Source organism: Dendropsophus ebraccatus, chromosome 3, assembly GCF_027789765.1.
Source record: "Dendropsophus ebraccatus isolate aDenEbr1 chromosome 3, aDenEbr1.pat, whole genome shotgun sequence".
Classification (NCBI taxonomy): Eukaryota; Metazoa; Chordata; class Amphibia; order Anura; family Hylidae; genus Dendropsophus; species Dendropsophus ebraccatus.
In genome coordinates, this window is record NC_091456.1 from 101,867,647 (window position 1) to 101,887,615 (window position 19,969).

At 47.5% G+C, this 19,969-nt stretch overlaps 1 protein-coding gene across 1 annotated transcript; it reads left to right on the forward strand.

Moving 5' to 3' along the window:
* Window positions 1–6,399: 6,399 nt before the first annotated feature.
* LOC138786528 (uncharacterized) lies at window positions 6,400–19,297 on the forward strand. The gene is made up of 6 exons (XM_069963509.1): window positions 6,400–6,471; window positions 11,488–11,664; window positions 12,512–12,606; window positions 12,693–12,809; window positions 13,011–13,683; window positions 19,073–19,297. The coding sequence occupies exons 1-6, from the start codon at window positions 6,400–6,402 to the stop codon at window positions 19,295–19,297; spliced, it is 1,359 nt and encodes a 452-aa protein (XP_069819610.1).
* The last annotated feature ends 672 nt before the right edge of the window (window positions 19,298–19,969 follow it).

Below are 19,969 nucleotides of genomic sequence, written 5' to 3' on the forward strand. Positions count from 1 at the left end.
AACGACCCAATCTATAAAACTATATCAATAAGTACACCGCACGACACACGCTGTAAAAAAAAACTAAAAAAAACAGTACCAGAATAGCCCAAAACCAGCTCTGTTGCCCAAAAGATAAGAACGCTATGGATCTTGCAATGTGGCGACAGTTTTTGTGGGTTTTTGCTAGGAAGATAGTTTCTATTGCGCCAAAGTGATAATAGTTTAAAAAAACCTACACAAATGTGGTATCGCCGTAACCGTAGTGACCCAGAGAATACATGTATTATGTTATTAGTGACCGCCGATACGGATTTTTACGGCGATCACTAATGGGCTCTATTCTGCTGCCATTAGCTCTTTATGGCGATGGTGCAGAATAGTGCAGTGGCGCCGGTAAGGCCCCCAGCCCCCTCCTCTCAGCTATTGGAGGTAGCTGAGGGGTTGGGGTAGAATGTGGGGTCAGTCCCGGCCAGTCCCCTCACCGGCGATCGCCGTTATTACCAGTATAACTGCGGCCACCGGTAACGGACATTGCCAGCGCAGCTGAACGCTTTCATCTCTTCTCTCAGTGAATCCACAGTGAGAGGAGATGAAAACATGTCCCCCCCCTATCCCCAGAATTAACCCTAATGACCTGGTCACTGACCCTCCCCTCCCTGGGCGGCCATCTGATCCAAGATGGCCGCCGCCATCACTCTGAATAGACTCTGTTCACGGTGATGGATTCCTAAAAATGATCAAAGCTCCATTCTCTCCACCACCGGAGGTGGCAGAGAGCATGTGGCAATGATCGGGGACCACCCGGTGTGGTCCCAGTACAAGCGATCAGCGGTATATACTATATACCGCCGATCGCATGTTCTTAAATGGTGCCGGCACTTTTTTATCCCTGTCACAAGTCAAAAGCCGCCCCGGATTAGCTGTAACCACCCCAGATTACCTGTAACCACCCCAGATTACCTGTAACCACCCCAGATTGCCCGTCACCTCCCCAGATTGCCTGTAACCACCCAGATTGCCCGTAATCATCGCAGACAGCCCGTAACCACCACAGATACTATATACCGCCGATCGCATGTTCTTAAATGGTGCCGGCACTTTTTTACCCCTGTCACAAGTCAAAAGCCGCCCCGGATTAGCTGTAACCACCCCAGATTACCCGTTACCTCCCCAGATTACCTGTAACCACCCCAGATTACCCGTCACCTCCCCAGATTGCCTGTAACCACCCAGATTGCCTGTAACCATCGCAGACAGCCCGTAACCACCACAGATTGCCCGTAACCATCGCAGACAGACCGTCGCCACCCCAGATTGCCGGTCGCCACCCCAGATCACCAGTGAACACCACCAGATTGCCCGTCACCACCCCAGATAGCCAGAGAACACTCCCAGATAGCCAGTAAACACCCCCAGATAGCCAGTAAACACCCCCAGATTGCCCGTAACCACCCCAGATTGTCCGTAACCTACCCAGATTGGCACAGACTGCTCGTAACTACCCCAGATTGCCCATAACCACACCAGATTCCCTTTCGCAACCTCAGATTGCCAGTAACCACCCCGAGATTGTCCATTACCACCCCAGATAGCCAGTAAACACTCACATATTGCCTGTAACTAAAATGACACTCCTTCCCTTCTGAGCCCTGCTGTGTGCCCATACAGTGGTTTATGCCCACGTATGGGGTACCGTTCTACTCAGGAGAACCTGCGTTACATATATTGGGGTGAGTTTTCTCCCCTGTTCCTCGTGAAATTGTTTAGTTTGAAATTTCTCAAACATGTTATTGGAAAAATTCGATTTTTTTCATTTTTACGGTTTAGTTTTGAATACTTTCCTCCAATACCTGTGGGGTCAAAATGGTCACCACACCCCAAGATGTATTCTTTGAGGGGTGTACTTTCTAAAATGGGGTGAGTTTTGGGGGGGTTCTATTCTTCTGACACTACAGGGGTACTGCAAACGCACCTGGCGCTCAGAAACTTCTTCAGCAAAATCATGCACTAAAAATGCTAATTGGCGCTCCTTCCCTTCTTAGCCCGGCTGTGTGCACATACAGTGGTTTATGCCCACATATGGGGTACCTTTCTACTCAGGAGAACCTACGTTACATATATTGGGGTGAGTTTTTTCCCCTGTCTCTCGTGAAATTGAGAAATTTCAAACTAAACAAACATGTTATTGGAAAAATTTAATTTTTTCATTTTTACCGTCTTCTTTTGAATACTTTCTTCTAATACCTATGGGGTCAAAATGGCCACCACACCCCAAGATGTATTCTTTGAGGGGTGTACTTTCCAAAATGGGGTGACTTTTGCGGGGGTTCTATTCCGCTGACACTACAGGGAAGCTGCAAACGCACCTGGCGCTCAGAAAATTCTTCAGCAAAATCTGAACTGGAAATGCTAATTGTCGCTCCTTCCCTTCTGAGCCCCGCTGTGTGCCCATACAGTGGTTTACACCCACATATGGGGTACCATTGTACTCAGGAGAACCTGCGTTACAAAATTTGGGGTGCATTTTCTCTCATGTTGCTTATGAAAATGAAATACTTTAATCTTTAACAAATATATTATTGTAAAATTTCTAGTTTCCATTTTTTTCCGGCCTAATTGTGAATACTTTCCTCCATCCCCTGTAGGGTTAAAATGCTCATTATACCCCTAGATTAATTCTTTAAGGTGTCTAGTTTTCAAAATGGGGTCACTTATGGGGGTTTATAATATACAAGCCTCCTAAATCAACTTAAAAAAAGAACTGGTGCCTAAAAAAAATCAGTTTTGGAAATTTCATGAAAATTTCATAATTTGCTGATACATTTCTAAGCCCCGTAACACCCTAAAAAAGTGAAATATGTTTACGAAATGAAGCCAGGATAAAGAGGACATATTCATAATGTGACTTACTAACTAATTTTTGACATGGGACTTTTTTTTTTAGAAGCAAAGAATTTCAAAGTTCATAAAGTGCAAATTTTTCATGATATTTTGATGTTTTTCACAAAAAAAAAACACAAGACAGTGACCAAATTTTGCCACTAACATAAAGTACCATATGTTATGAAAAAACAATCTCAGAATCGCTAGCATACGTTAAAGCATCACTGAGCTATAAGCGCATAAAGTGAGACAGGTCAGACTTTGAAAAATGAGCCTGGTCATTAAGGCCCAAATAGGCTTGGTCCCTAAGGGGTTAAAGGGGCATTACATAAGTCGATCTTAAAAGGTCAGTACTCAAGCTGCTCTTAAAGGGATGTTACTCAAGCTGCTCTTAAAGGGACGGTACCCAAGCCATTCTTAAAGGAACGGTACCCAAGTCGCTCTTAAAGGGGCATTAGATAAGTCGCTCTCAAAGGGACGGTACCCAAGCTGCTCTTAAAGAAACGGTACCCAAGTCGCTCTTAATGGAGCGGTACCCAAGTCGCTCTTAAAGGGACGGTACCCAAGTCGTTCTTAAAGGGGCATTACATAAATCGCTCTTAAAAGGACGGTACCCAAGCCGCTCTTAACCCCTGAACTGCCGCGTTCACGGGTGCTTTATGCAGCCTGGGACCACGACTATTAGCGGGCACTGTCCGATCGCCGTGCTTGCTAATTTGCTTTCTAAATGCAGCTGTCAAAGTTGACTGATACATTTAAATAGCTTTTCCCATTCCCTGGTGTCTAGTGGGGGGCAGGGATCCCTGCGTCTGCTTCAGGCCGGGGTCTGCGCCGTAATGGATGCAGCAGCTGAAAGCAATAGAGTGCCTATCTCATTGATCTATGCAGTATTATGTAGTTATACTAGAAGTCCCCCAGGGGGACTTCTAGTATGTGTGTAAAAATAAGAAAGTGTTTTTTTTATTAATAAATAATCCACTCCCCTAATAAAAGTTTGAATCACCCCCCTTTTCCTATTTTATAAATAAAAATTAAAAAATAAACATGTTTTGTATCGCCGCATGTGTAATGGCCCAAACTATTATTTTATTTCATTCCTGATCTCGCACGGTAAACGTCGTAAGGGCAAAAAAATTCCAAAGTGCAAAATGGGCATTTTTGGTCGCATTAAATCCAGAAAAATTGTAATAAAAAGCGATCAAAAGTCATATATGTGCAATCAAGGTACCGATAGAAAGAACACATCATGGCGCAAAAAATGACACCTCACACAGCCCCATAGACCAAAGGATAAAAGCGCTATAAGCCTGGGTATTTGTTTTTATGCCATTCGCCCTGGGGTTAAACTGACTTGTTATATATGTTCCTCAAGTCGTTACGATTACAACGATATATAACATGTATAACTTTTCTTTCATCTGGTGGCTTGTAAAAAATTCTAACTATTGTTAACAAATATACGTTCCTTAAAATCGCTCCATTCCCAGGCTTATAGCGCTTTTATCCTTGGTCTATGGGGCTGTGCGAGGTGTCATTTTTTGCGCCATGATGTTTACTTTCTATCGGTACCTTGATTGCGCATATACGACTTTTTGATCACCTTTTATAAATTTTTTTCTGGATTTGATGCGACCAAAAATACACAATTTTGCACTTCGGGATTTTTTTGCGCATACGCCATATACCGTGTGAGATCTGGAATGTGATAAATTAATAGTTCGGGCGATAACCTAACATGGTTATTTATTTATCTATTCACAAATAAGAACACTTTTTTTTTACACATATACTAGAAGCCCCCCTGGAGGGCTTCTAGTATATACACTTTGATCTCTCATTGAGATCTTTGCTGTATATTTATACAGCAAAGATCAATGAGATCGGCACTCGTTTGCTTTCAACTGCTGCAGCCGAAAACAAACGAGTGCCAAGCCGGGATCAGCGCCATCTTGGCGGAGACCCTGGCCGGCACCAGACACGGAGATCGCTCCCGGGGGCGGGGGGGCGATCTCCGCCACTAGACACCAGGGAAGAGCTGCAGAAGGTAATCGGATGCTACACGCGGCACCCGGGATCGCAGCAGTTCAGAGCGGGGTCGCCACGCGCCCCCGCTCTGAACACCTCTTGCGGACGCATGACATATGGGTACGTCATGCGTCCTTAAGAGGTTAAAAGGAAAGTACCCAAGTCGCTCTTAAAGGGACGGTAGCCAAGTCGCTCTTAAAAGGACGGTAGCCAAGTCACTCTTAAAGGGATGGTACCCAAGTTGTTTTTAAAGGTACGGTACCCAAGTCGCTCTTAAAGGGACGGTCCCGAAGTTGCTCTTAAAGGGACGGTACCCAAATCGCTCTTAATGGGACAGTACCGAGGTCGCTCTTAAAGGGATGGTACCCAAGTCGCTCTTAAAGGGACATTAAATAAGTCGCTCTTAGGGTACAAACCCATATCATACAAAGTATGAGAGATTAAAGTATATATCAAAGTATCAGAGATCAAAGTATATTCTAGTATATGTGTAAAAAAAAAAAAAAAGTGTTTATAGTAAAAAGCCCCCAAACATGTTTGGTATCGCCGCGTGCGTAATCGCCCGAACTATTAATTAATCACATTCCTGATCTCGCACGGTAAACAACGTCAGCGCAAAAAAAATCCCAAAGTGCAAAATTGCGCATTTTTGGTCGCTTCAAATCCAGAAAAAATGTAATAAAAAGCGATCATAAAGTCGTATATGCGTAATCAAGGTACCGATAGAAAGAACACATCATGGCGCAAAAAATGACAACTGACACAGCCCCATAGACCCAAGAATAAAAGCGTTATAAGCCTGGGAATGGAGCGATTTTAAGGAACGTATGTTTGTTAACAATGGTTTTAATTTTTTATAGGCCATCAGATACAATATAAGTTATACATGTTATATATCGTTTTAATCGTAACGACTTGTGGAACATGCATAACAAGTCTGTTTTACCATAGGGCGAATGGCGTAAAAACACAGTTCCCCCAAATAAAAGAAATACGTTTTGTTTTTTTTCAATTTCACCACACTTTGAATTTTTTTCTGGTTTTGTAGTGTACCAAATGCAAAAATTCAGCCTGTCATTGCAAAGTACAATTAGTGACGCAAAAAATAAAGGCTCATATGGGTTTCTAGGTGGAAAAATGCAAGTGCTATGGCCTTTTAAACACCAGGAGGAAAAAACGAAAACTCAAAAACGAAAATGGGCCCCGTCCTTAAGGGGTAAAGGGACTGCACAAAAATTTCTCTTAAAGGCACTGTACCAAAGTTGCTCTTAATGGGACTGTACCAAAGTTGCTATTAAAGGGTTTGTACCAAAGTTGCTCTTAAAGGGACTGTACCAAAGCCACTCTTAAAGAAAGGGTATCAAGGGTTAAAGTTTCTCTTAAAGGGTAGTCACTGTTAAAGGAGTGCTCTTTTCAAGCACGTATGTATTTCCCTGGAAATGCAAATCTAGTTCTGTTTATTATACCCCTGGCCACAAGAGGCCACTCCCTCCCCCAGTTCCCCAGCGCATGAGTGACGTGCAGACAGAGGAGGGGGAAAAATTGGAAGAGGATGTGGCAGTCAGCTGGCGTGGAAGCCAGGTGAGTATTTGTGGTTTTTTGTCTGTGTTTTACAAGGATGATGCCTACTGGGGTGGGAGAGGCTTATTACGGGAGGTGAGATTAGCTAGAGGACCTACATGGGGATTGCCTAAAGAGAAGGGGAGATTGCCTATCGGGGGCATCACATACAGGGATATTTGCTATAGGGAGTGGGGGGTCATTGCCTCCAGGGGGTATCATATACAGGATAATATCCTAAGGGGGGGGGGGGGGGGTCATTGCTTGCAAGTGGGATTGCCTAGGGGCCCTAACAACTGTGGGGACACAGAGGAACCAAACTGCTATTTAGAGCTACATTGAGGTCTAATTACTATATGGATGCACAGAGGAGCCTATAGTATTTAGCTGCAGACACATGGAGAAACAAAAAAAGAGACACAAATTGGGCATAACTGCTTATATGGGGGCACAAAAGGGTCAGGGTTACTGTGTGAAGCAATACACATTAGGAGTCACTTATCACTTACTGTACATGGTGTGCAATGCCCATGCACAACTGGATCAGTGGAATTAGTAATTATGTGGTGGCAGTGGCATTGGTTATAGTGTGGAGGAATAGTTACTTCTATATTAGTATTATTAGTAATATTGGTCTCGGTATTCTGGGTTTGCTCAATAACAGTATTGCAGTAACATGCAGTGACATAGCTACCATGGAGGCAAACCACACAACTGCTATGGGGCCCCCTATACAGTGTTCTTCAATTTTGTGCCCCTATACGCTTTTGTTCTTCAATTTTGTGCCCCTATACGCTTTTGTTTTTCAATGTGGTTACACCATATATTCCCTTTGATCAATGCTGTGGCCCCTATATGGTTGTGCTTTTTAATACTGTGGTCCCTATACAGTATTTATCTATTCTGTAATCCATATATTGTGTTTTTTAATGTTGTCCCCCTATACGGTTGTGTTACTTAATGCTGTGGCCCCTATACGTAGGTGTTTTTTAATGCTGTGACCCCTATAGAGAGGTGGTTTTTTTATGTGGTTCTGCCATATAGTCCCCTTGATCAATGCTGTGGCTCATATACGATTGTGTTTTTTAATGCTAGGGCCTACATATGCTTGTTGCTTTTTTTTAATGCTGTGGCCCCTATAAGGTTGTGTTTATCTATGCTGTGGGCTCCTGTTCAGTCATGTTATTCAATGCTGTGGCCCATATATGGTTTTGTTTTAATGCTGTGGCCCCTATACGGTTATGTTTTTCACTGGCGGCTGTAAACAGCAGGCAGAGGCCAGGAGGATTGGAATATTCAGAGCACTGTAATGACACAGCTACATATTAATATAATGATACCTCATGCCATGCTGTCTGCGGTTCACGAAATGTGGGAATAAGCCCTTAGAATTTTTTTCATAGAGCATTTTTCTACTTGTATTTTAAAAAAAATCTTCTGGACACAGTTTTTTTTATGGCTTACTAGATTTCCTTATATGCTTATTGTCACAAGAATCTGCACCTGCCTGACCCCTGGTCACAAGGTATAAAACTGTCACACCACTACCCAGTAATAAAAGTCCCACAAGTAATCGCACTTTGAAGCTTGCCCATTCTCACTAATCCTATACCCTGTAGGGGTATGTGCACACTACCGATTCCGAGTGGAGAACTTCAAGCAGATTCCGCCACACTCCCCTGCTTGAAGTTCTGCCCGCCCAAAGAATTAACATGGCAATTCTTTGGACTGACGGCGGAATCTGCCAAAGCAAAGAATGGAGCCTATTAGACGGGTGGAACTTCAAGCAGAGGCACGCGGTGGAGTCCACTAGAAGTTCTCTGCTTGGAATCCGTAGTGTACACATACCCTTTATCCACTCCCATACTTCTGATGGATAGGTGAAGTGCTTTCCCCTTCCCACAGGTGTAGTTGTAATGCAGTTCAGTCTCATAGTAAAAGACTGTGTTCCCTGAGTGCTTGAGCAAAAGCACTCTATCATTGGGCACCAACGGTCAGATGTGACTTCCAGTGTGTGTGGCGATCAGGTGTGGCTTCACGCAGGTCATTTTTTGCAGGCATCACTCAGAAAATGAAAAGTCAGATTCCAGATTTCATGTTTCCAAGGCCGCTTTGAGAATAAGAGTAGTAATATGGTTGCTATGGGCAATGGTTTTACAGCAAAATGCATTACCTGGTACTGCCAGGTAAAAATGTTTTTTTAAAAAAAGGATAACTGCAGCCAGACTGCCCTGGAGCCTGCTTATCCTTATGAAAAGAAAAGCATCAAGTGGCACAACATTACCACGCCCTTCTCTCCACTGACATCATCTGTGGGTGGACAGTTGGGAGCCCTCCATACATATTACAGCAGTTTTGGCTGACTTTGGTATAAGATGTATGGGCACCTTAAGGAGAACCTTTAAATTTCTGCCAAAGTTGAACATTTAGTCAATCAGGACTTTCATCAACTTTTGCACTGCTGTTTCTAGGACCGGGTGGGCCGGGCCACCGCACGGGGCACTGACAGCTAGGGGGTGCCCCGGCGGCACCCGACAGCACCCAGCCCTTCCGCATTCACCCAGCACCGTCTTTTCCCTTGGGCAGCACTGCTAATTGGAGGCTAAGGGCCCTATTCCACCGGACGATTATCGTTCGCATAATCGTTAACGATTAACAATCTCAAACGACCGCTATTGCAAAAGACCTGAAAACGTTCACTCATTTCCATGGAACGATAATCGTTACTTATGATCGTATTTACGATCGTATTTTCTTCGCTATTTCTTCGCTATTGCGTTCGTATCTACTGCGAATGACTGAACGACGTCTTATTCAATGCGAACGATTTGCGAACATTTTGCCAACGAGCAACGATAAAAATAGGTGCAGGTCTTATAAAGCAATCAACAATTTCTCGTTCGGTCGTTAATTGTTAATTGCATTTTAACCAAACGATTATCGTTTAGATTCAAACGATTTAACGATAATCTGAACGATAATCGTCCGGTGAAATAGGGCCCTAAGGGCTGCTGCCGGATCGAGTGTCTGGCAGCTCCCTTAGTCCAGTGGCGGCCCTTAGCCACCCATTAGCAGCGCGGCTGTGGCGCATCTAGTTCTCAGGTCTGGGGTGGGGGGGTGGTTGAGTTACCAGTGCAACTCACGTGTCCCGCTCCCCAGCAGCTCCTCTCTAATATTCCGGCACAGGCAGCAGGGTACAGGGGTGCTGCTTGCGCTGGATGTGACCTGCAGCCTCTGCCAATTTATCTGCAGGGAGACCCCGCACAGGCAGCATCTCTGTACCTGGCTGCCTGTGCTGTAGAACGACAGGAGAACGTGTGCTACCGATAGGAGCTGCTGGGAAGCCAGAACAGGTGAATTATTGTTTTTCTGGTGGGGGCACTATGGGGAAGGGGGGGGGGCTACTATATGGATATATATGGCACTGTGGGGAGACAGGCTACTATATGGGGCACTATGAAGGGACAGGCTACTATATGGGGCACTATGGGGGGGCAAGCTACTATATGGGGCATTAAGGGGGGGACAGGCTACTATATGAGGCACTATGGGGGGACTGGCAACTATGTGAGACACTATGGGGGAGATAGGCTACTGTATGGGGCATTATGGGGGCTGGACAGGCTACTATATGGAGCATTATGGGGGGAATGGCTACTTTATGGGGCACTATTTAGGGTGATTGACTTCTATGTGGGCCATGTCCGGGGGAAGGAGTAGGGTGGCTGGGAAGTCGCAAGGTTGGGGGTGTTTGGTCAGCGGACGGTGAGCAACAGTCCACAGCTCTCCCCAGGGGCCCATAATGCTCTGCCCCTTTCCCCCGGACCCCACTAAGCTCTGGGCTAAATGTCTGCACCAGCCAGCACCCACCAAACCCTCCCTCCCTGCAAACCCCATTGATCTCCCTATCACTGCCCCGAGCACCACCCCCTAATCTCTCTAGCAGAAGGATCCTCCAGCTGACTGGCTGGAAAGGAGGGCAGAGAACCAGAAGAGAGGAAGGCCAGCTCCATGTTGCCAAAATGACCTAGAAACTGCCCTGAACTTTTGTTGTTTCATTCTCTTCTTGGGTCAGACTTCTAGCGCCAAAGTCACATTTTATACATTTGTTTACTTTAAAAGGTTAAAATTTGATACTAAAATGCAAGAAAGTGCCTATGAATGTAAAGTTATTGTTGGTATTTTATGGTGTGCCAAGTTTCTATTTTCAGAAAATATACAGTATGTGTATGAGGGTGTTATATAATGTTTTATTTTTATGTTTCATTTATTTTTTTGTACTCTTCACATCTGATTTTGTGGATATTTTATTTCAAGGCTGTTAAAAAAATCATAGTGATATATTTTGTCCACCAGGGGTCATTGTGTTCCATGAATAAAATTTCATTGCATAAAATGGCACACAACCTTTTCATGCTTGCCAGTATTTTAAGTTAATTCCCAGTGATACATTGTTACTGCACAGCTGTATCTGGTAATGAAGTGTGATGAACTCTATACAGTTATGTAATCCAATTTAAGGCTATATGCACACTGAGCAATTCTTGAGAAGTTGAAGCAGAAAGTTTTCTGCTTGAAATTCCTCACCTTTTCAGCTCTGGCAGAATTTGAGCAGAATTTGGGTGGGTTCACACTGAGGAATTCTCGTGGATTTTCACACGGATTCTGCGGCAAAAATCTGGCGGAATCCGCCTGTGAAAAATGAACATTTGATTTTACTATAGTGTAGAATGGGTTTTCCGCTGAATTGTTTACACGGCGGAATTTCCGTCAGGAATTTTCCATTGCGGATCCGCGTTCCGCCAAAAGAATTGACATGTCAATTCTTTGGGCAGAATCCGCTAGCGGAACCCAATAGAAGTCAATGGGAGATGATTTTTCCGTCCAGTTAATTGCGTTGCGGAATACTCACGGAAATGAAGCTTAATTGACGCAAAAATTGACGCGGAATACGCCCGTGCATTTACATAGGAAATTAAAAATCCGACCCCTGGGAGGTACTATGGCTTTAAAAAACACCCTCTTTGGCCTGCCCAGCAGACATTTTCATCATCAAAATCTGTTGCAAGCAAGCAAGCTGAACAAACCTTTGATTTGGGACCACTGGTCGAAGATGTCAGGATCGACCTTGATGAAGCAGATGAATCTTTACAATTACTTCTCTCCACTGCGGTACATGTGATCCGCCGCCGCCGCCAGCGCTGCCGAAGTCAGGTATGTTATATTTAGATTTCTATTATCATGGCAGGAGTATTTGTTCTGAAATACTCGTTTCTTAAATGAATAATGGACTCCGTTTTCATCATGTCTTTTATGTTTGTAGCAATGTTTGTTCTCTGTCCATATAATGCTAATTAAGAGTACATGCCAAAAATTATTCTTAATATCTATGCCTTCATCAATTTGGTTAAAGAGTCACTGTCGTATTTTTTTTTTTTTTGCAGAAATCAATAGTCCAGGCGATTTTAAGAAACTTTGTAATTGAATTTATTAGCCAAATCTGCCATTATCTGCATGTAAAAAGCCTTTTCCCAGGTCCCCCCCCCCCTCCTTCCTCTTTTTCATCCACTCTGAAAAATCTGAAAATTGTGACTTGTTGCAGGAGACGTACCCTGTCTGCTCTAGGGAGAGGGGAGGGGGGAGGAGGAAGGAGGGAGTTAGCCGCAGCAGAAAGCAGATAACAGAGGATTACAGGCACTGAGCTGGGTGACAGCTGTAATCCGAGCTCAGACAGGTCACTGGTGACTGTCACAGGAGATATCCCGTGAGGGATTTGTAGATTAACTCTTTGTTGTCCTGTTTTGGTCTTTTCTTTAGCTCTCTCCATAGGAGAACAATGAAGACAGGGGGGAGAGCTTCAAACTGCTTTTTCATGATAAAAATGCATTTTTCGGATAATAAACCCAATTACAAAGTTTCTTAAAATCGCCTGGACTATTGATTTCTGCAAAAAAAAATTTCACGACAGTGACACTTTAACTTGATGATGTTTTTAGTGAATGTTTGTATTAATATTTTATAATTTTTTAATTAATTAATGTAATTAATTTTTAATTAACAGCAAATCCGCCAACCAAGGCGTTTTTGGGTTTACCCTATTAACATGTCCAGAAATGAAAGTGGGCGCATTGGTCAGCTGTATGAGGAGCTGAGGCTGTAAGTAAACCTCACCTTTTTTGGATTGGTTGCTATGTAATCTTTGCATCCTACTAAATGCAATAATCATTAATGTTTACTCACAGCATGCCAATGGAGGCTTTTGATAGACTGCTTGAAATCGTGAGTCCTCACCTACGACGTCAGGATACCAGATTGCGCAAAGCCATCACTCCCAAAGAACGACTGATGATTATGTTAAGGTGAATATTTTCATTATCTATTTCTTTGTGTTGAGAAATTATGAAAAATGTGCTAGATGTATGTAAAAGAGAATGACTAAAGATTTAATTTAGTAGTAATCTTGCCTTTCGACATAGTGAACTAAAATTATGTATTACTTTATTGTTGAGAATTTGATGTATCTGCATGGCCCTAATTTTGTCTTTCTCTTTTTTTTCCAGATATCTTGCAACTGGGGACAGTTTTGCATCGTTGCACCTCCAATTCCGTGTTGGTAAATCTACCATCTCCGGAATTGTGAGGTCAACATGCCACGTGACTTGGGAGCACTTGCAGCGCATTTCGATGCCCAGTCCAACTCAGGAGACATGGTTGCAGGCAGCAGCAGGCTTTCAGTCTGTGGCCGGTTTCCCAAACTGCATAGGTGCAGTTGACGGTAAGCACGTTCGAGTTCAGCAGCCACCACGATCAGGATCACTGTACTTCAATTATAAGAAGTATTTTTCAGTGGTCCTGATGGCGGTGGCTGATGTGAACTGTAAATTTCTGGCTATCAAAGTCGGCACCTATGGAGGTACGGGGGACTCCCGAGTGCTGATGACATCGAAATTAGGGAGGCAAGTACTTTTAAATCAAGTGACTGTTCCCCCTCCACGTCCTCTCCCAGGTACCACGCATCCAGTTCCCTTCGTCCTGGTATCGGATGAGGCTTTCCCACTGATGAGTAACCTGCTGCGCCCATACCCACAGAGGGGCCTGGATGTCCGGAGGAGGAACTTCCACATGAGGCTGACCCGGGCACGACACTTTGTGGAGCGCACCTTCGGGATCCTGACTAGTAAGTGGAGGATCTTCACCAGTGCTATGCAGCTGACTGAGGCAACAGTTGACAATGTGTCACGGCCGCGGCGGTGTCCCGTGCTCCGGGCCGCCGCCACGACCTCCCTCTGCCCCATGCAGCCGCCGGGGTCCTTGTGAAGGGACCCGACGCTGCCACCTGTTTGGCCCCGGGGGGCGCCTTACCTCGCCCCACTCCTGTCTTCGTTCTGTGCCGGCCGGCGCGCGCGCCCCCGCCTCCTAGGGCGCGCGCGCGCCAGCTGTCTCAGCTTTAAGGGGCCAGTCCGCCCCTAATTGGGTAGTTACACTTATCACTCCCTATAAATTCCAGCCCTGCCCCACTACAGGTGTTGGAGCCTCTGCATGCTTCCCATAGCGTTTGGCCCAGCTCCCTGTTGTTCCTGACCTTAGTCCTTGTCCCTTGTTCCTGTCTGCAGTCCTTGTCCCTAGTCCTTGCCCGCTGCCTTCCCATTGTTCCTGAGTCCTGTCCGCCACCTGCGATCACGTCTACAGACCTCTGCCTGCACTATCTCCTGCCTACTGCTCCTGCAACGCCTCACCTGCCGTCACTAGCAACCAAGCCAGGGGTAGTGACCTGGGGGTCGCCTGCCACAGCAAGTCCATCCCGCCTTGCGGCGGGCTCTGGTGAAAACCAGCGGCCACTTAGACTCCACTCCCTGGTGAGGTTAGTGCTATCGCTAGTGACGGTCCAGAGGATCCACTACTCCAGGCGTTACAGTAGGCTCCAACCATGGATCCCGGCGAGGTGCCTGATCTCCGTGACATAGCCAGAGTGGTCGCTCAACAGGCTAAACAAATCCAGCAACAGTCGCAGCAGATCCAGCAACTGACTGCCGCCTTACAGCAGCATACTACAGCTCAGCGCTCACCACCACCTGCAGCCACCTCGAGACTTCGACTGGCCCCCCCGAGTAAATATGGAGGCGATCCAAAGTTGTGCAGGGGATTCCTGATTCGAGACCGAGATGATCCTGTTGCTGCCAATCTCCGAACCTTCCTGGCCGAGTTTCGCTCCGTCTTTGAGGAACCTGCCCGTGCTACTTCTGCTGAGACTTCTCTCCTCAACCTCTCTCAATGGAGCTCCTCTGTTGGTAACTACGCCATCCAGTTCCGCACCCTGGCAGCTGAATTGGACTGGAATGAGGCCGCTCTAATAGCCACCTTCAAGAAGGGCCTATCCAGTCAGGTGAAAGACGTGCTCTCCGCCCGCGACCTCCCTACATCTCTGAACGATCTAATCCTACTGGCTACCAGAGTCGACAACCGATTTTCCTAGAGAGAGGAGGAGGTCCGGCAAGAACGACGACTAAGCCTGCCCCATCGCCATCGCCTAGCACCAGTGTTCCAGAATCCTGTTGCTCCTGTACCCCAGTCGACTCCTGAGATTCCAATGCAAGTAGAACGAGTTCGCCTGACTCCTCATGAGAGGGCTCGTCGACTAGAGCTGAATCTCTGTCTCTATTGCGGTGGCTCTGATCACTTCCGGCAGAGATGTCCCCAACGTCCTCAGTGTCCGGGAAACGCTCGCACCTAGGTCTGGTAGGAGAGGCCTCCCTAGGTGTGAATGCCACCTCTCCAAGATTGTCTATGCCAGTTTCCATCCAGACACCCTCAGGACAAATTCACCAGACTACTGCCTTTATCGACTCCGGGTCTGCGGGCAGTTTCATTGCAGCTACCTTGGTCCAAAGATGGCGGCTACCCGTGATCCAGCTAGCCCGACCCCTGTCTATCTCCTCGGTCACGGGCGAGACTCTTGCTGAAGCTGTGCTCTACCAGACTGCACCTCTAGTCCTCCAGGTGGGCGCTTTGCATCAGGAGAAGATCTCCTTCTACTTCTTGCGCCATTCCTCTTCCGACATCCTGCTGGGTCTACCTTGGCTGCAATTATATACCCCTAAGCTAGACTGGAGAACCGAGGAGATTCCCAGTTGGGGTCTGGACTGCCCTAACCGGTGTCTGAAGCTTCCTCAGCCCAAGGGCTCTGTGACGTCACCTGACTCCGTCAAGCCTCTACCCGGCCTACCGGCAGAATACCAAGACTTGGCTGACGTCTTTTCTGCCAAAGAGGCGGACTCTCTACCCCCTCACCGGACATATGATTGTCCTATAGACCTCCTTCCTGGAACTTTTCCTCCACGAGGTCGAGTGTTCCCTCTCTCTCTGTGCCCGAGACTGAGGCCATGTCTTCCTACATCCAGGAGAACCTACAAAAGGGTTTCATTCGCAAATCCACATCCCCTGCTGGCGCAGGATTCTTCTTTGTACAGAAGAAGGACGGTTCTCTTTGCCCATGCATAGACTACAGGGGCCTAAATAAGGTGACAGTCAAGAACCGGTATCCTCTTCCACTTATCCCTGAACTATTCGACCGTCTCCGTGGAGCCAAGATCTTCTCTAAGCTGGACCTCAGGGGAGCGTACAATTTAATCCGTATTCGTGAAGGAGACGAATGGAAGACCGTTTTTAACACCAGAGATGGGCACTACGAATACTTGGTCATGCCATTCGGCCTATGCAATGCCCCAGCGGTTTTCCAGGAATTCATTAACGACATCTTCCGAGACCTCCTCTATGTCTGCGTCATCGTCTATCTTGACGACATTTTGGTCTTCTCCCCTGACCAGCAGACTTACGTGGCACAAGTGCGTCAGGTCCTACGAAGACTATGGGCCAATCATCTGTACGCCAAGCTAGAGAAGTGTGTTTTCCATCAGCACAGTCTTCCGTTTCTTGGGTATATCGTCTCCGACCAGGGTCTACAAATGGATCCGGCCAAGCTCTCAGCTGTTCTCCAGTGGCCACGTCCTGTGGGACTCAGAGCTATCCAATGCCTCCTAGGATTTGCCAACTACTATCGGCAGTTCATCCCACACTTCTCTACCCTGGTCGCACCCATCGTGGCCCTCACTAAGAAGAAGGCGGATCCCAGGCATTGGCCACCTGAGGTTGAGCAAGCCTTCACTAGCCTAAAGTCAGCCTTTGCTTCTGCTCCTGCGCTAGTTCACCCAGATGCCACCAAGCCATATTCACTTGAGGTCGACGCGTCTTCAGTAGGCGCTGGAGCCGTCCTTTCGCAAAGGGACGCATCAGGCAAAACCCGAACCTGTGGGTTCTTCTCTAAGACTTTCTCCCCTGCCGAGAGGAACTATACTATTGGCGACCGAGAACTCTTGGCGATTAAGTTGGCACTGGAGGAGTGGCGTCATCTCCTCCTAGAGGGGGCTAGGCATCCGGTAAATATCTACACGGACCACAAGAACCTTCTCTACCTCCAATCGGCCCAACGTCTCAATCCCCGGCAGGCCAGGTGGTCGCTTTTCTTTTCACATTTCAACTTCGTTATCCATTTCCATCCGGCTGAGAAGAACGTGAAAGCCGATGCTCTCTCCCGAGCATCTGACATCATGGGACAAGAGGACTCTCCTCGCCACATTATACCTCTCGATCGCCTAGTGCCAGTCGCCACATCCACTCTTCAAAGATTGCCTCCCGGTATGTGCGCCCTGCTCTTCGAAGACGCATCTTGAAATGGGGTCATTCCTCTATGGTGGCCGGGCATCCGGGAGTTCTAAAGACCGGGCAACTAATCTCCCGCCACTACTGGTGGCCTAGCCTACTCCAAGATGTCAAGGACTTTGTGGCTTCCTGTACCATCTGTGCCAGAAACAAGTCCTCCCATTAAAAACCTGCCGGCCTACTTCAGCCCTTGCCAGTTCCAGACTGCCCCTGGTGCCATATAGGCATGGACTTTGTCACAGACTTGCCTCCATCTGCGGGTAACACGGTCATTTGGGTTGTTACTGACCGCTTCTCCAAAATGTCCCACTTCGTGGCTCTTCCTGGACTACCATCAGCTCCTCGCCTGGCCCAGCTGGTCTTTCAGCATATCTTGGTCTTCCTCTTTATATAGTGTCTGACAGAGGCTCACAATTCGTCTCCAGATTCTGGCGTGCTCTCTGCTCTCAACTCCAAGTGAAGCTGTATTTCTCATCGGCCTATCATCCCCAGACCAAGGGGCAAGTGGAAAGGGTCAATCAGGTCCTTGGCAGTTATCTTCGACACTTCGTCTCCGCTCGCCAGGACAACTGGTCCAGTCTGCTTCCATGGGCGGAGTTCTCCTACAACCATCTGGACTCGAGTTCCACAGGCAAGTCACCCTTCTATGTGGTCTATGGTCATCATCCTCGTCCTCCTCTGCCTCTCTCTCCATCCTCTGAGGTCCCAACCATGGAGGAGTTGTTATCTGACCTGCAGTCGATCTGGGAACAGACTCGACAATCTTTGCTCAAGGCATCTGACCGCATGAAGGACCAGGCGGATAAGAGAAGAAGACCTGCCACAAATTTTCTCCCAGGTGACAAAGTCTGGCTCTCGGCCAAATATGTCCGACTCAAGATTCCCAGCTACAAGTTGAGTCCTCGATTCCTCGGTCCTTTCTCGGTGCTAAAACGCATCAACCCTGTCACCTACAAACTCCGCCTACCCCCTACTATGCGGATTCCGAACGCCTTCCATGTTTCCCTCTTAAAGCCAGTGGTCCTCAACCGGTTCTCCAATAAGTCTTCGTTCACTGCTCCACAAGCCGTCTCTGACGACGTCTACGTTGTTAAAGACATTCTGGCCATGAAAACTGTCAGAGGGAGACGGTTCTTCCTGGTGGACTGGAAAGGATTTGGTCCTGAGGAGAGGTCCTGGGAACCCGAGGCTAACATCCTGGACCAAGATCTCATCAAGAGGTTCCTGCAGGCTAGAAAGAGGGGGAGGCCAAAGGGGGGGGGGTACTGTCACGGCCGCGGCGGCGGCCCGGGCTCCGGGCCGCCGCCGCGACCTCCCTCTGCCCCATGCAGCCGCCGGGGTCCTTGTGCAGGGACCCGGCGCTGCTACCTGTTCGGCCCCGGGGGGCGCCTTACCTCGCCCCGCTCCTGTCTCCGTCTATGCCGGCCGGCGCGCGCTTTCCCGCCTCCTAGGGCGCGCGCGCCGGCTGTCTCAGATTTAAAGGGCCAGTCCGCCTCTAATTGGGTAGTTGCACTTATCACTCCCTATAAATTCCAGCCCTGCCCCACTACAGGTGTTGGAGCCTCTGCATGCTTCCCATAGCGTTTGGCCCAGCTCCCTGTTGTTCCTGACCTTAATCCTTGTCCCTTGTTCCTGTCTGCAGTCCTTGTCCCTAGTCCTTGCCCGCTGCCTTCCCATTGTTCCTGAGTCCTGTCTGCCACCTGCGATCACGTCTACAGACCTCTGCCTGCACTATCTCCTGCCTACTGTTTCCTGCCACGCCTCGCCTACCGTCACTAGCAACCAAGCCATCAAGTCCATCCCGCCTTGCGGCGGGCTTTGGTAAAAACCAGCGGCCCCTTAGACTCCGCTCCCTGGTGAGGTTAGTGCTATCGCTAGTGACGGTCCAGAGGATCCACTACTCCAGGCGTTACACAATGTCATCAAAGCTGCATGTGTGCTTCACAACTTTCTGCGTGACTATCATGGTCCGGACATAGATGTGGAGCCAGATGCAGCTTTTGAGGGCATTCCTGTCAATTGTGGCCTTGGCCGGCCTTCCAACTGTGCTGCGCCGGTGCGAGAAGCCTTCATAGACTATTTCATGTCCCCCGAAGGTGCTTTGCCCAGGCATTTTCAGCAGCCTCCGTGATCATCACTCGCTCTTTGGGAATGATGGCTTTCCAAGCACTCTATCAAAAGTCTCCATTAGTTATGTGTTTGTCAGCTGGCAAAAGGACCTTTTTTTTGTTATAATTTGGACACCTTCCTCTGCTGCAGTGGCGTAGCTACAGTGTAGGCAGGGAAGGCGACTGCTATGGGGCCCCTGCATGAAGGGGGCCCGAGGAAGCCTGCCCTGCCTTCATGGTAGGTACCCCGCTCCCCCAGGGGTCCAGAGAGATAGAGGGACCCCCACTGCACTGTTCAGCCCCCTCACTGTAGTGCCGGGTGAGCGGGCTGAACAGAGGAGCAGGACCTGCCAGACGGCACAGGAGAGGGATTAAGGACCTTTGAGTCACATGACCCAAAGGTCCCCAATACCTATGTGAAGATCAGCCCGGACTACAGGAGGAGGAGGGGGAAGCCTGGGAGCTGTAAGTGCTGTGTATGTGTGTCAGTGAGTGTATATATGTATCTGTGGGTATATGTATATGTCAGTGTGTCTATATATGTATCTGTGTATATATTTATATGTCAGTATGTGTATGTATCTGTGGCTATATATATATGTGTGTGTGTGTATGTCAGCAATGTCTGTAGCACTGGTGTATATGTGTGTGTTTGCTCCCAAAGATGTTCTGCAGCAGCTTCTATTAATGCTGGG

What these genes read in the sequence shown, in the direction of transcription:
- LOC138786528 (XM_069963509.1), top strand. Translation starts at nt 6,400, where the DNA reads ATGAGTGACGTGCAGACAGAGGAGGGGGAAAAATTGGAAGAGGATGTG. An exon ending in TCAGCTGGCGTGGAAGCCAG is followed by an intron (nt 6,472 to 11,487) that starts GTGAGTATTTGT and finishes TGGCCTGCCCAG; the next exon opens with CAGACATTTTCATCATCAAA. An exon ending in CTGAGGCAACAGTTGACAAT is followed by an intron (nt 13,684 to 19,072) that starts GTGTCACGGCCG and finishes CCACTACTCCAG; the next exon opens with GCGTTACACAATGTCATCAA.